At 45.9% G+C, this 13,733-nt stretch overlaps 1 protein-coding gene across 4 annotated transcripts in view; it reads left to right on the top strand.

Annotated features, from left to right (window-relative positions):
- Positions 1-13,733, top strand: part of PTK2B (protein tyrosine kinase 2 beta) — a 998,240-nt gene that overhangs the window by 749,331 nt on the left and 235,176 nt on the right. For all 4 annotated transcript variants that reach the window (XM_069605649.1, XM_069605652.1, XM_069605651.1 and 1 more), the window contains 3 exons: positions 3,753-3,850; positions 9,464-9,548; positions 11,572-11,672. In XM_069605649.1, the coding sequence (XP_069461750.1) occupies positions 3,753-3,850; positions 9,464-9,548; positions 11,572-11,672 (284 nt within the window). The remainder of the gene's footprint in view (positions 1-3,752; positions 3,851-9,463; positions 9,549-11,571; positions 11,673-13,733) is intronic.

Here is a 13,733-nt window from a genome sequence, read left to right as displayed (position 1 = left end):
CTCAGACACAGATAGGGGAGACAATGTTCAGACGATTTTAAAATCCTTGCATTCACTCCTTGTCAATTGAAATTCCTGGTCTAAAGACTTGAATCACTTCAAGGCAATACACCATACTGTCCTCAGCATCGCTCCACATAGAAACGCTTTGCATTTTTTCTTTGCATGATATTAGTGATAGCATAAAGATGTTTTCAAGAAAACACTGTACAAGGACACACCATTATGGTATATTCCCCATCACTGGGTAGTTAACAAATGGAGAAGTGCTGAGAGTGGGATGGGGTTGTGGTGGGCGGAAACCGTTGGGGAAAGATCAAATGAATTATAGGGACAATGCAAAACTGACAATGGGAAGCAGAGGGGTCAGCTACCTTGGCACGGGGACTCAGAGCAACTCAGTGGGGGAGGGGCAGAGGGGGCTCTGGCTGAGTGGGAGTCCCATGACCAGCCTTGTGCGGGTGTGGAGGACCAAGAACCATCTTGGGTGTGGGAAAAGGTGGGGGGACCATGTATTTTATACATGTAACCCCACTTTCCTGTTTCTGCAGGCAGTAACTTTGTGAATAGGAAATTCATGCAATATGCAGATTAGTACCCGGCACGCATTTCAAATAATGAAACAAATGCACCGATTGGTGCTTTTGCGAGCCTTACCCTATGGTAAGCCCACACACAATGCGTGTCCCTCACTACGGTCGTCCTTTTTTTTTGTTCAGGCCCCCATGCATGGCGGCCATTTTGTTTGTTTAGTATGACCACCATGGAAAGGGAGAATGGACTACGTTTCCAAGTCCGCGGTGGCCATTTTTTTGTTGTTTTTTTCGGCTGTGAAACACGACACGTCTTGCAACCAAAATGAAACACCATTAGTACCCGGTCTAATGGGCCAATGTACTAATGACAATAAGCTCCTCGCCGGGGGGGACATTACCACGTCAGGTCTTCAACTTATACCCCTTCACCTTCTAGATCACCTTACCAGGTGAACTGGGTTTTTTCTGCAACAGGTACACTGTCACAAATCTCCAAAATAAATAAAACTGGCTTACCCTTAACAGCTAAAAATCAGGACTGATTATCACAGGAAGTAGAATAGCAGGAAGCCATTGCACCAGACCCACTCACACTTTATGCTTGTTGGATCTTCCAGCACCACACTTACTACTCTCAACACACTAGGGTACTTCTTGTACTCCAACAAAACAACAGAAATTAACCCTCTGTATCTTAGTGAACCCAAGACGCTGTCTTCCCATTGGCAGTGATTACTTAGCACCAAAGTAACAAAGTGAGCACTGCTTGTTATTAAGTTCTGTCTATTGATGTCAAAGTTCAACAAGAGCATTTAAATTCTATACCCAGCATGAACAGAGACACACGTTTAAGGAATATGTTGTTGAGACAATCCCTAATTACCCACGAATACCACCAGAACCTGCTACAGAAGGTAATTAGATTACATTCCCAGTGCCATAGGAGTATCAGCGAAAGGGGCCATATATCTATAATAGCATGTATAATCAGCCACGGCTGTGTACCTGAAACACTTGTGTATGGGTGCGATATAAATAAAATATCATATCATATCATACCTCTGTCAATGCAAGGAATGTGGCAAGATGTCAATATCCGGGAGAGACAAAACACGCATTGCATATCCCCATCAACCTACGAAGGCACATCTTTGCAGACCCTGAAATAAATGAACGTGTAGGACAAGCCCTCCTGCATGACGTTAACTCACTGAGCCAAGCTTCAGAACATGTGTCCGAGCCCTGGTTCTCTCCCATTGGGATGGTGGACAGGCCCTACTCTCAGGAGGCCCGGATTTCACCTTGGCCCCCTGTGAAAGGGGTCCAGTACATTCCAGCACGCCTCATCACACAACTAAGAAAGTTCAACCACAACCCCCCTTTCACATGGAGCTGCACTGACTACCAGTTAAAGCATGCATCGTGTTCTATGCTGCATCTATCATCTACAAAGCAGCCCCAACCAAAGCGACGCTCCCCAAATCCCCTGTTTTTCTATCCTTATAACCCCACCCCAACCCCATCCTGACTCATTTTAACCCCTTACCCAACTACCCTATATATATTTATTAAATATTTTCAGTATTTTTTGGTATTATGGTTGCAGTGAAATGTACCACTCTGAAATTGTCTTTTTAAAATTGACTGGGTACCCAACCCTAGTTGTGACCCATGCATCCCCTGTGTATACTGTTCTGGGGATTCCCAGCTAGGTGTACATTTTTATGAATCACATTCATACACACACTGCCCGACTTCACTGTGCTAGGTTTTAATTGATGAGCCTGGGTGAACCTTGGACTCATCCGGACGAACCTCCGAAAAAATGTGATAGTGGGTGGATCTGGTTATTCACAAAATATTTTGGCTAGTAATAGTTGTGGCAGATGCGCTGAACTCTAAAATGCCCTTCTGCCTGGATTACAACAAAGCTCTATTTTAGGTTCCATGTCTTAAAAGCGCAGCAAAAATGGCCGTGTTTACAAAATATCACCGCAAAAATGCTGTGGTTTTGCCGCCAAAATCATGTAAAGGATGAGGGGGACACCCACGCAACCACCACTCCCCTTAAATGCTATAATGGGGTACACCTTTACCGGTTCAAACCACAGCATTTTTACAGCGATTTTTTATTTTTGAATTTTTTTTTTTACCAGTGACATTTTTGCCGCGATTGTATTACCTGATACCCTATTTTATGGCTAAAGATTGCACAGCTGAAGCCAGGTTTGCCAAGACAGTCCTTCTGAAATTGGTTTGCGGCTGTGTTCCTCAACCCCACAATTGCTGCAGCATATGTCAATATGGTGGGCCTCTAAAGCAACATGGAGTGGACGGACACATGTTTACCAGATGACTTGACACCCTTTTCCTGTCCTGGGGTTTGTTTTTACTTTTGTTTTACTTCATAACACTATCTTCAATGGTTTGGGTCTATTGGACCTAAAGCATTTCACCTAATTACATTTGATCGAATTTATTGGGCCTTTTTTGGTCTAAAATGTGGGGGGAGACCCCCCCTCGCAACCCATCCACTTTCCCTCAACCTAATCTATACCCCTACCAACCCCATATATATATAATTAAATTTAACAGAAAAAAAGATCAAAATAATTCGATCAAATGTTTTAGGTCAAATGTTTTAGGTCAATTTTGCTAATTCCTCTCACTTCAATTGAAGTGAGACAAGACTTCACGTCGCAGAATGCAGTTGGTGGCGAAATTAATGCTTGAGACTGGGTCATGGCTTTACCAATGAGTAATTTGGTAACCTTAGACAGAAACGCTGCACTTAAAATAAACGTTCACCTTCGGAGTAAGTACTCTTGTTCAAATAGTGAACCACCACGTAATCATTGACTTAGAAAGTCACTATCAAGATAGAAATTAAGTTAAAAAAAAGTACACTTTAACCATTAGTAGCCTGATTTTAAGGTAACATCCTGGTCTCTGGCACTTCACAAGCAGGGCTGTGAATGTACTGGTGAATTTATCTTTGTAGTGTCCAGTGTTAGCATAAGTTAGTTTCTATTTCCTAAACGCATGCAATTTATGAACATGCTGACTGCTTTTATTGCAAAAGGCACACAGGAGGTGCTCAGAATGAACCCTGGTCACTCTTGGTGCATGGCCTATCTATTGCAGAATACTTAGTGGCCGCTCTCCCATTGGCTATTGTATGCATCAATCTGAGTTTGTCTTTCCTTATTTCATCAGCTATCCGCTACGGAATCTGTCGAGACGATGTGGCGCTGGGCCGGATCCTGGGAGAAGGCTTTTTCGGTGAGGTCTATGAAGGAGTGTACAGGAACCAGGTGTGTGCAGATGTTCAAGACTGCATTTTACTTATCTCCATCCATCCAGACTGAAGCCCAACCCTAATTGAAAGTGAGAGGAAGGGACGCTTTCAGTTCTTGTTCCGTTCCTCTTTGGGACAAAATTCATTCATCTCCCGTTTTTTTCTGCTGCACTTTTTGCCGAAAAAAAAACATCGAAAAAAATATGGGGGCATACAAGGGTTAGGGTGGGGTGGTCTATAGGACATAAATAATAGGAGAGGGGGGGTTGAGGGGAAACTCTCCAAATGAAAAAAAAAGTGATGGTTTCTTTTGGCAAAATATCTTTTCCAAAATATGTTTGCCAAAAAGTGCTGAAAAAAGAAACAGGCGATGAATGAACATAGGCTCCTTCTTTCAGTTTCCATTACTCCAGATGATTAGCTTTCCTTCCTAAATCCATTGATAACAAAACATCCTTTATCTTTAGTGAAAAAGAGGTGGGACATGATTATCAATCACTTTGGGCTGGACTTGTTCTAAGTGGAGTGCCCACTACATATGGAATGCACACAACAGAGATCAAGAATCCTGACCTTTTCTTTAGATATGAGCTGGGGGACCTGTTGGTTATTTAGAGGAGAAGAGTCAACTGTCTGAGAGTACATGGAGATGCCCGTCCGTCAGGTAGTGGGGGGGCCAAGAACCTAGATTTATTTTAAGGTGATGAGCATGAATTTAAAGAGAGAGCGATTTTTCATGTTGTGCCATCGAGCTTTGGGGTGTAGGTTGAGGTGTGGGAAGGTTGAAAAGGGTACGAATAGCAAAGTTGAGGACTTTATTGAGGGTAGCGAAGGAGTAGAGAGGATGACCTAGAATTAGGCTTATGCCGTAATCCAGTTTGCTGATCACTTGGGTGGAGATCCAAATTTTAGTACAGTGGTGCGTGAAGTATGGACACATTTTTCTTATGTTGAGGAGATAGGTTCATCTCGGCTGCTGCGGACGAGGCTTTGATGAAGTGGAACAGCTTCAGGTCTCTATCAAAGGCAACTCCCAAGTGTGTGCGCTATTGGGTGAGGAAGTGAGAAAATTAGAGGAAAGGGCTTGGGAGAAGAGACAGTAGCATTAGTATTGGAGGCTGAGAGGAAGACAACTTGCGTCTTGGAAGACTTAAACATATGTCTGCAAAGTTATTCATCATCAGCGAAGAGGCGGTAGTTGAAACCAAAGGAAGAGATGACTTTACTTCGGAAGCAGCTGTCGAGGGTCACAAGGAGTGGGATGATGATAGATCCTTGGGGGACACCCACAGGAAAGGGAGATGGATGAGCAGCAGTCAGAGAGATCGGAAGCCACCTAGTCAAGTGCAGTGTCTTTAAAGCCAGTGGAGAATTGAATTTCGGATGAGGGAGGGTTGCTTCATAGTGTTCTCGGCTTCAGGTCCAATAGAACGAGGATGGATGAGAGTTGGAGACATAGGTCAGAGCGATCTTAATGGAATCGAGCGGAGGTGATATGGGCACGTTATTAGTGTGGGCCGCACAAGGGAGTGATACAAGCGCAAGATGGATCGGAAGGCCGACAGATGGGTAGAGTTCACTAGAGCAGAGACCGTGAGGAAAGCATGGGGGAGGTGACAGGTGGGGAGAAGGAGGGTACGGTGGGAGCAATAGAAGGGGGGACAGAGTGTCATATACCTTGGTGGTTTTAGAGAAGTAGGGGGCAATGTCATCAGCAGAGAGAGGGTAGGAACTAGAGTGATTCTTACGGGGTGGCTAGAGAAGCATCGCTGTAGAGTCATGGATAGCTTGCAATGTTTCCTAGGTCATAAAGATCGGTACATACAATGCTTAGAAAGGAGGTGGCCCTACTACGCGTACATTTAATCCCAGCAACTGGAAACGTTTGCTCACGATCAACATTACATTACACGTAGCATTGCAGAAGCAGAGCAATGCACGCTTTCACGCAGCCCATCAAGCTTGCAAGCCGGAAGTAGTCTTTGGCCACACAGACTCCCATAGCCAGGGCACCCAGGGTTGTTTTGAGGTTACTGATCACAGACATCGCTCCATCACCCAGAAAAGCCCATTGTGTGAAATAGAAGGTATCTGGTCTTTCCATCGAAAAGGTTTCCAACAAAACCTTTTCCAATGAAAATTATCCATCAAAAAATATGCATTTATTTGTATTTGTATTTAGTTTATTTATAGTGCGCACCCTGCCCAAGGGCATCTGGGCACATGTTTGGACGGCAGTTACAGGTTACAGTAATAGGTCAATTACATTTTATACATATCTACAGCAAGGATAAGACATTACAATGGGAAGCAGAACAGACCAGCTTATACAGTATATACAGTGTGCAGCAGATTACTGCTAACAGTTACCTAGATTACAGTGGGGTGGCCAGGGCATCCTGTTCATAAAGCCACAGTTTGGTTTTATTTTTGAAGGATTGGAAGGCAGGAACATTTCTGAGAGCATTAGGTAGAGAGTTCCACAGCTTGGCCGCCAGGAGAGGGAAGCTCGAGCCTTTGGCTGACTGCAACTTGAAACTGGGAATAGTTAGAGTATGAGCCTGTGCCGAGCGCAAGGGTCTGGTTGCAGTGTGTTGTGAAAAACGCGTGGACAAGTAGGCAGGTGCTGCATTATTCTGGGCTTTGTGACTTAGTGTGAGTGCTTTGAGGGATATGCAGTGAGTAATGGGTAGCCAATGCAGGTTGCGTCTGGTGGAAGAGATGTGGGAGCGCCTGGGGACATTGAGGGCTGACCTTATGGCATTGTTCTGAGTGACCTGAAGTTTATCCAAATTTCTTTGACTCATCCCAAGGTAGAGGGCAATAGTCGATTTTGGACATGATGAGGGTTCTAGCAAGGATTAAACAGTTGCCCGTTGTCAAGAAGGGACGGCACGCTGTAATCAGTTTACAAGTATAGGCAGACGCTGATGTAACTGAATTGGTTTGTCTGTGGAGAGAAAGAGTGGAGTCTAGGTAAATACCAGGTGCTTTGGTGACATTAGTGACTTTAATAATGTTACCATCGATAATGAAAGATTTGTATTTGGAATCTAATTTAGCAAGTTTGGACTGGGAGCCTAGGATGAGTAACTCTTTTTTTCATCATTAAGACAGAGCCCGTGATGAGCCATCCAGGCCTGGATGACAGTATAGACTGCATTTAGTGCTTTGACATCAGTTACATAATCGCCAGTGATAGGGCTGAGTATCTGGGTATCATCCGCATAATTGGTGTAGGAGACACCCAGATAGTCCAGTATATCAAAGAGCGGTTTAGTAAACACGTTATAAAGCGTGGGCGATACACAAGAGCCTTGAGGGACTCCACATGGGACATGTTCCGGGTCAGCTGCAGATAGGGGGGAGAAGACCCTCAGGGATCTGTTTGACAGGAAAGAGCTGATCCAAGATATCACTGTGTCAGAGAAGTGAGCAGCAGTCTTGAGATGATGACAGAATATTTGATGACCAAATCGAAGGCAGCTGAAAGATCTAGGAGTAGCAAAAGTGCTTGTTTGCCCTTGTCTTTCAGGTCGTCGATTTGGGTTTTCAGATCAATTAAGGCAGTCTCTGTGCCGTGTCTAGGACGGAAGCCGGAATGTCTGAGCCCTAAAAAGTTGTTAGTATCAAGATAATCCTGAATTTAGAGATAAGCTGCACAGGCCAGAATTTTAAGTAGGTAAGGCACCGTGGTGATGGGCCTGTAGTTAGCTGGGTTGCTAGGATCTAGATTAGGTTTTTTGATAAGAGGGATGACCCACGCATCCTTGAGGTTGTCAGGTACAGAGCCCGATTGGAAGGAGGCATTAATGAAAGCGGTAATGAATGGAGCAAGATCATGTGCAGCTTCCTTGATGATCGGAGCAGGGCAAGCATCTCCTTGGCCATTGGAAGGCTTGAGCTTCAAAATGATATTTTCAACTTCCTTAATGGAAGGGGGTGTGAAGCTAAAAGGTTTGAAGGAGTGCTTAGGTGGGGGGGGGGTTTGTAAGATGAGGGGTAACCCCTGAGTCTGAAAGGTGGCTTTTTTGGTATTAATTTTGGCTTGTAGCAAGGCAATTTTGTCTAATAGTGCCTTTTGAATGTTGGAGCACCACTCAGTGTCAGGGGTGCATGTATCAAGAGGGGCAACTGGAGACTCAAGTTCCTTGAGGATCTTAAAGAGTTCCTTGGTATTAGATTGTGCTTGTATGATCCTATTGTTGTACACTTCTTTTTTAGCTACACTTCTTTTTCAGCTGATAGGATAGCTTCTTTGTAAGTAAGGAAAGCTGTGGTGAGGTTGTTTTTATTGACTAGCGAAGGTGAGCTTTTCCAATGGGCGTCAGCTTTTATTTTTTCTTCGCGCAGTTCAAGTAGGTGAGGGGTGAACCAAGAATTAATTTGGTTACGAGGTTTTTGTTTGCGTAGTTTAAGAGGGACAATGGTGTTGAGAGCTTTTAACATGACACGGTTGTAGGAATCTACTAGGACAGTAGGGTCCGAGCACGTAGATGTAGCCGAGTTCAGTAAGGGGAGGATAAGTGGGAGTAATTTCTCAGCCGAGATATCCTTCTTGTTGCGTGTATAGGTGGGCGGGGCAAGGTTAGGTTTGTCAATGGGTGGGCTGGAATTGATGGAAAACAGTATTATGTGGTGATCAGACCAAACACATGGAGTAATAGAGGTTATGTTGAGCGTACAGTTCATGTCAGAGACCCAGTCAAGGGTGCGCCCCTTGCTATGGGAAGGTTCTCTAATATGTTGGGTAATGCCGAAGTCGGTCAGAGCACTAGCCAAGTCAATGATGCATATATGGGTGGGGTAAAGGGTACATTTTCGTAGGGTTGGTTTTTAAGGGTAAAAAACAGGGATTGGGGAGAACCTCAACAAAACAAAAAAATGCATTCGATGCAAACATTTTCGATGGATAATTTTCGTTGGAAAAGGTTTTGTTGGAAACCTTTTCAATGGAAAGACCATAAACCATATTGCACTGCTTTAAGGGATCCTGTTATGCATTTACACCATTTATTAGTCAATCCCGACAGCTATGTGCCCGGAGAACACGAATAAGATGGATGATCTGGGCAGAGAGAGGCGGTTGCCAGGTGCCACCGTCCATAGGTTCTGCAGGCTGCTCTGGCTGTGCCAGATGCTCACTAGTGTTCCCTGTGTGGCCAGCCTATCTCTGGGCATCTTGCGGTGGTCAGTAGTGAAAGCCTGGCTTTACAGCGTTTGGAGCCAATGGCCTCCAGGAACAAGTACATTTCTAGACCATTGCAGAGTTGAAGGCGTTCGTATTCAACTCTGAAAGGAAGGGCGAGTGAGGGCCAGAGAGTTAAATGGAAAAGATAGTGTGCAGAAAAACGGACTTTTGTCCAAAATAGCAAATGGCTTGTACTTGGAACTGTTAAATAAATGCATTAAATTTGGAGAAAGAACAAGTTGAAATTAGAAACATGTCACTATGCAAATCACCTCATCAAACTTGCGTCAGTGGCTCGAATTATGGTAACTCTGACCAGGTAATGTTGATATATTGGGAAATTCGTTTGCATGTCAATATCTCTGACAGTGAAAAGATGGAGAAAGAATTAACTAATCTGATTGAAGTATTTTCTGACCCTGTTCCTCCTCTCTTCAGAGAGGGGATCGGATCAACGTGGCTGTGAAGACCTGCAAGAAGTACTGCACACAGGACGTCAAGGAGAAGTTCATGAGCGAAGGGGGTATGTACCTTATTTATTTATTTAATTGTTTTTTTTTTATAACCTGCCTAACTCCGTACCTGAGTTTGGTTTCTAAGCAGGGATCCGGGATTCAAACCTCTGTTGCTCTGCGTGGTCTTGCTTCCAAAACCAGCCTGTTGCCCCTGTGCTATCCTCCGTTCACTTGTCCTTACAATCACCTTAAATGTAAACAGGCGTCGGCTAGCTAATTCACCAGCCATGCATCCTGGATATTAAGGGGAAGTCGTTCACGGCTTTTGCAGCTCAGACCCCATACCTTAGCAAATGTTGCCCTCCTGTTAGCCTGAGGCGTACCATTACTGAACAAAGGAGGCAGGAGCTTCCCCAAAGAGGCACCGAAAATCAGATCAAGACTCTGACCGAGCCGATGCCAAATGCGTCTGTCCTACACTGGAGAATGCGGGTGAAAGTCATGCTGTCCCAGGGCTAGACTTGTGCAGTTGTATTTTTCTTGCACTCAGACAAGTACAGGATTCAGGAATGGTTCAGGATAGGTATGGATGTGACTTACAGCAGCACCGCATCACTGAAAAAATAAAGGAGTGGAGAGATTTATTGGAGCGTTTGATCTTGCGCAATTGCAATAGTGCTCTTGCAAATAAATATGCATTTCCTTTGCACTAGCAGTAATGCAATTGCACAGGAACGAATCCTCTGACCCTGATTAATGGATTTTTTAGCGCAGGGCAAAGTGACTGCACTGCCAACAAACACCCTGATTCACAGAGCGGGGCAAAGTGTATTTTTGCAGTGCAAAGTGACCTTACACTGGTGCAAAGTGACTTTGCACTGCAAAAATACACTGCTCTGATCTGTGATTTAGGGTGTTTGTTGACAGTGCAAAGTGACTTTGCACCGCGCAAAACATTCCATGTATTAGGACCTCTATGTGCATACGTCAAATGTATTTGAATGCATATGCGCAGATTGCGAAAATGCTGCACAGTCTGCAGTCTAGAGGCCCGATTCATGGAATTATTTGTGTGGAAAATAGGGAACGTGCACGCCAAACTGCATGCATAATCCCGCTCGTCGATCCATGGGATCAAATGCGCAGGATTTTCCTTGGACTTGAATGGCTTTCGTAGCTGTTCGTCACAGCCCTGCCAGCGGCCGAGTGCCTTGCTCGAGAAACAACGCATAGCGTGGGCGTGACTTGCGCAGAAGGCGGGGAAGGGGACGGTACACCAAAAATGGGGAAGAACGTTCGGAGAAATGGGTGTTACGAGGGGCAGCCGCAGGCAGTCCATTGCATGCCCACTATTGTGTGGAATGATACGTATTCATGGATCCAACCACACAACCTCTCGGCAGGGAAATGGCCACGTAAAGCCCTCACACTATCGGACATCCAAAGGCAGGCGTACAGACACTTGTGCAGAGCAATCACTGCGCAGAGAGAAGATCGGGTGCCAAATTTAGGGGTGCGTGCAAGCAGCCACGGTTCCGATCTAATTTAGGGGTGTTTGTATGCAGTGTAGCAGGGTGCAGGAACGGTTTATGGGGGATCACACAAAGATTTTCCAAGTTTTACTTGAGTTACAATGAGTTGTACGCATGTGGTTGGGGTGCCGATAATAGCTATGGGGGAACCCTGCGCAGGTACCCCAAGATACAGCCCTTCTTGCGGGGGACCCCACACAATGTGCACGCAAATGTGACTGTCTCTGGCTGTTTATGATTTGCGTTGGGGCGTGTCGTCACTTTGCATATATGGTTACTTGTACAGACAATTCCATGAATACGCAGAGCGCACAGAAAAACACCTGTGCGCAGGCTCACGCAGTGACGTTATCGGCACACTTTTCCATGAATTGGGTCCTAGGAATCTGCTTGCGCACATTCCCTTTGTGAATAGATTACCTTTTCAGCACGCGCAATCCACACGTTTTATAAACGTAAATGCATTTGTGCTTCCTAAACAGCTTTACTCATTGTGCCTGCACCATTGAGCTGCTTCGTAGATATTGCCCAAGGTTGACTCTGCTTGTTTTGATTCTAGTGTTGATGAAGAAGCTGGACCACCCGTACATTGTGAAGCTGATTGGCATCATCGAGGAAGACCCCATCTGGATAGTGATGGAGTTGTACCCCTTTGGTGAGGTGAGTGGACATGTATCCCTAATAACCACTGCCCCCCCCCCCCACTGTGCTAGTGGCAGGAGCAGGCCCTTCTACATTGCAGGCTCCTGGAAGGATGCATGGTAAGTACCTCGCTGTGCAGTGATAACAAAGATGTCCTCAGTTCATACTAAAATATTCTGTTTGTGGCTATGCTGGTGGATCCACAATTGAACCAAAGGATTACAGGTCATGCTCTGATGTTATTCCGCCAGGCAGGGCTCCAGATAAGATATTGAAGTGGGATTATTTCTTTTCAACACGATTTTTAGGGAGTAAAAAAAAAAAAATAATTCCTATTTCCAATTGTGGTATTTTATTTGTGAGTAAAAATGTATTTTAACTTTACAACTGTTAAACATTTCTCTTTTTGTAAACCATGCTTTGTTTGTGCCCAGTAATTCGTGCAATTAATCTTCAGGTCAGTCAATGTTTATATTAGGTTTCCTCCCAGTGGCGCTGCTCCACTGGTACAGCCCAGCTGAACATACCCATGCAGCTGTGCGGATGGAAGCAGGGGCAACTGATCTGAGTATATCCATGGGGCTGTGCAGGTGGAAGCAGGGTCAACTGACCTTAACATACCTATGGAGCTGTGCGGGTAGAAGCAGGGGGCAACTGATCTGAGTATACCCATGGGGCTGTGCAGGTGGAAGCTGGGGGCAACTCATCGGAACATACCCCTGGAGCTGTGCAGTTGGAAGCTAGGGGCAACTGATCTGAACATACCCATGAGGCTGTGCGGACGGAAGCAGTGGGCAACTGATCTGAACATACCCATGGGGCTGTGTGGGTGGAAGCAGGGGCAACTGATCTGAACATACCCATGTGGCTGTGCAGGTGGAAGCAGGGGGGCAAGTGATCTGAACATACCCCTGGAGCTGTGCGGGTGGAAGCAGGGGGGCAAGTGATCTGAAAATACCCCTGGAGCTGTGCGGGTAGAAGCAGGGGCAACTGATCTGAACATACCCATGGGGCTGTGCGGGTGGAAGCAGGGGCAAATGATCTGAACATACCCATGTGGCTGTACGGGTGGAAGCAGGGGGCCACTGATCTGAACATACTCATGGGACTGTGAAGGTGGAAGCCGGGGCAACTGATCTGAACATACCCTGTCGGGGTAATTTCCCAGGCGTCCACGGACCTCTGGGGTTGGGGAGGCCCCAACTCCTCCCGTGTCCCAAAGGAGTATGAGGCACACACAAGAGCAAAGAGTTACTGCTGTTTATTGCCTTAAACAGACAGGTACGAGCTCTCAGGTCGCAGGCATCCGGGAGACCTCTCGATCATAGTGGGCTTGCAGGCCCTTTTTCTAGCTGTATGACGCAGGTGCGTGCGTCACCTGGGAAAACTATCCCCAAAAACGCCATCTCGGGTTGGCTCCCCGAGTGGTAGGGTCAGTATAGATACATATCGGAAAGATTGTTAGTGGTGGAGGAAGGGTCAGGTGGTACGCTTGAGCCGTCCCTAATAATTGCTACAAGAGAATTGTTACAAGGGGACAATTAGTGATTGGCTAAACTATAATGGCATCACTGGTGAGCCCCTCATATTCTGATTGGTTCACCCGCGACCTTAAGCCTGGGACCACCGCTGTTCCCAGCTTGCGGTGTACCTGGTGTTGGCAACAAAGTATGTCTATGTGTCATTGGCGGACAATGGACAGGTCTGACAATTAGCTGGTGTGCATGTCTTTCCCATCGCTGTCGGTGTCCAATTTGTCACTTAATTTTTGCAGTCTGTATCCCAGACGTGAGACCCCAGCGCTTCTCTGGTCCATGGGGCTTGGCATCGTATCAGGTCGGCCGGGTCACGTGTTGTGAGACTGTGGCTGGGGCAGAATTATGAGCTTTTGTTTTGTATTTCGGCTCTGAGGAGCGTTTAGCAGTGGCAGGTGTAACATTGGCGAGGGGAGCGTGTTATGTAGATTGCAACATTGCGGCCTTGGCTGTGGGCTCTTGTCGGGGCTCGTTCTGCATGATCAGCACCTTGCAGCTTTGTCTGAGCTGTGCCGGCTGGGGGTCTCTGGCTTTGCGGCCTACC

This window comes from Ambystoma mexicanum, chromosome 4p, assembly GCF_040938575.1.
Source record: "Ambystoma mexicanum isolate Mex_15411 chromosome 4p, UKY_AmexF1_1, whole genome shotgun sequence".
Taxonomy (NCBI): Eukaryota; Metazoa; Chordata; class Amphibia; order Caudata; family Ambystomatidae; genus Ambystoma; species Ambystoma mexicanum.
Note: the sequence above shows the minus strand (reverse complement) of the source record. Positions and strands in the feature narration are given on the sequence as shown.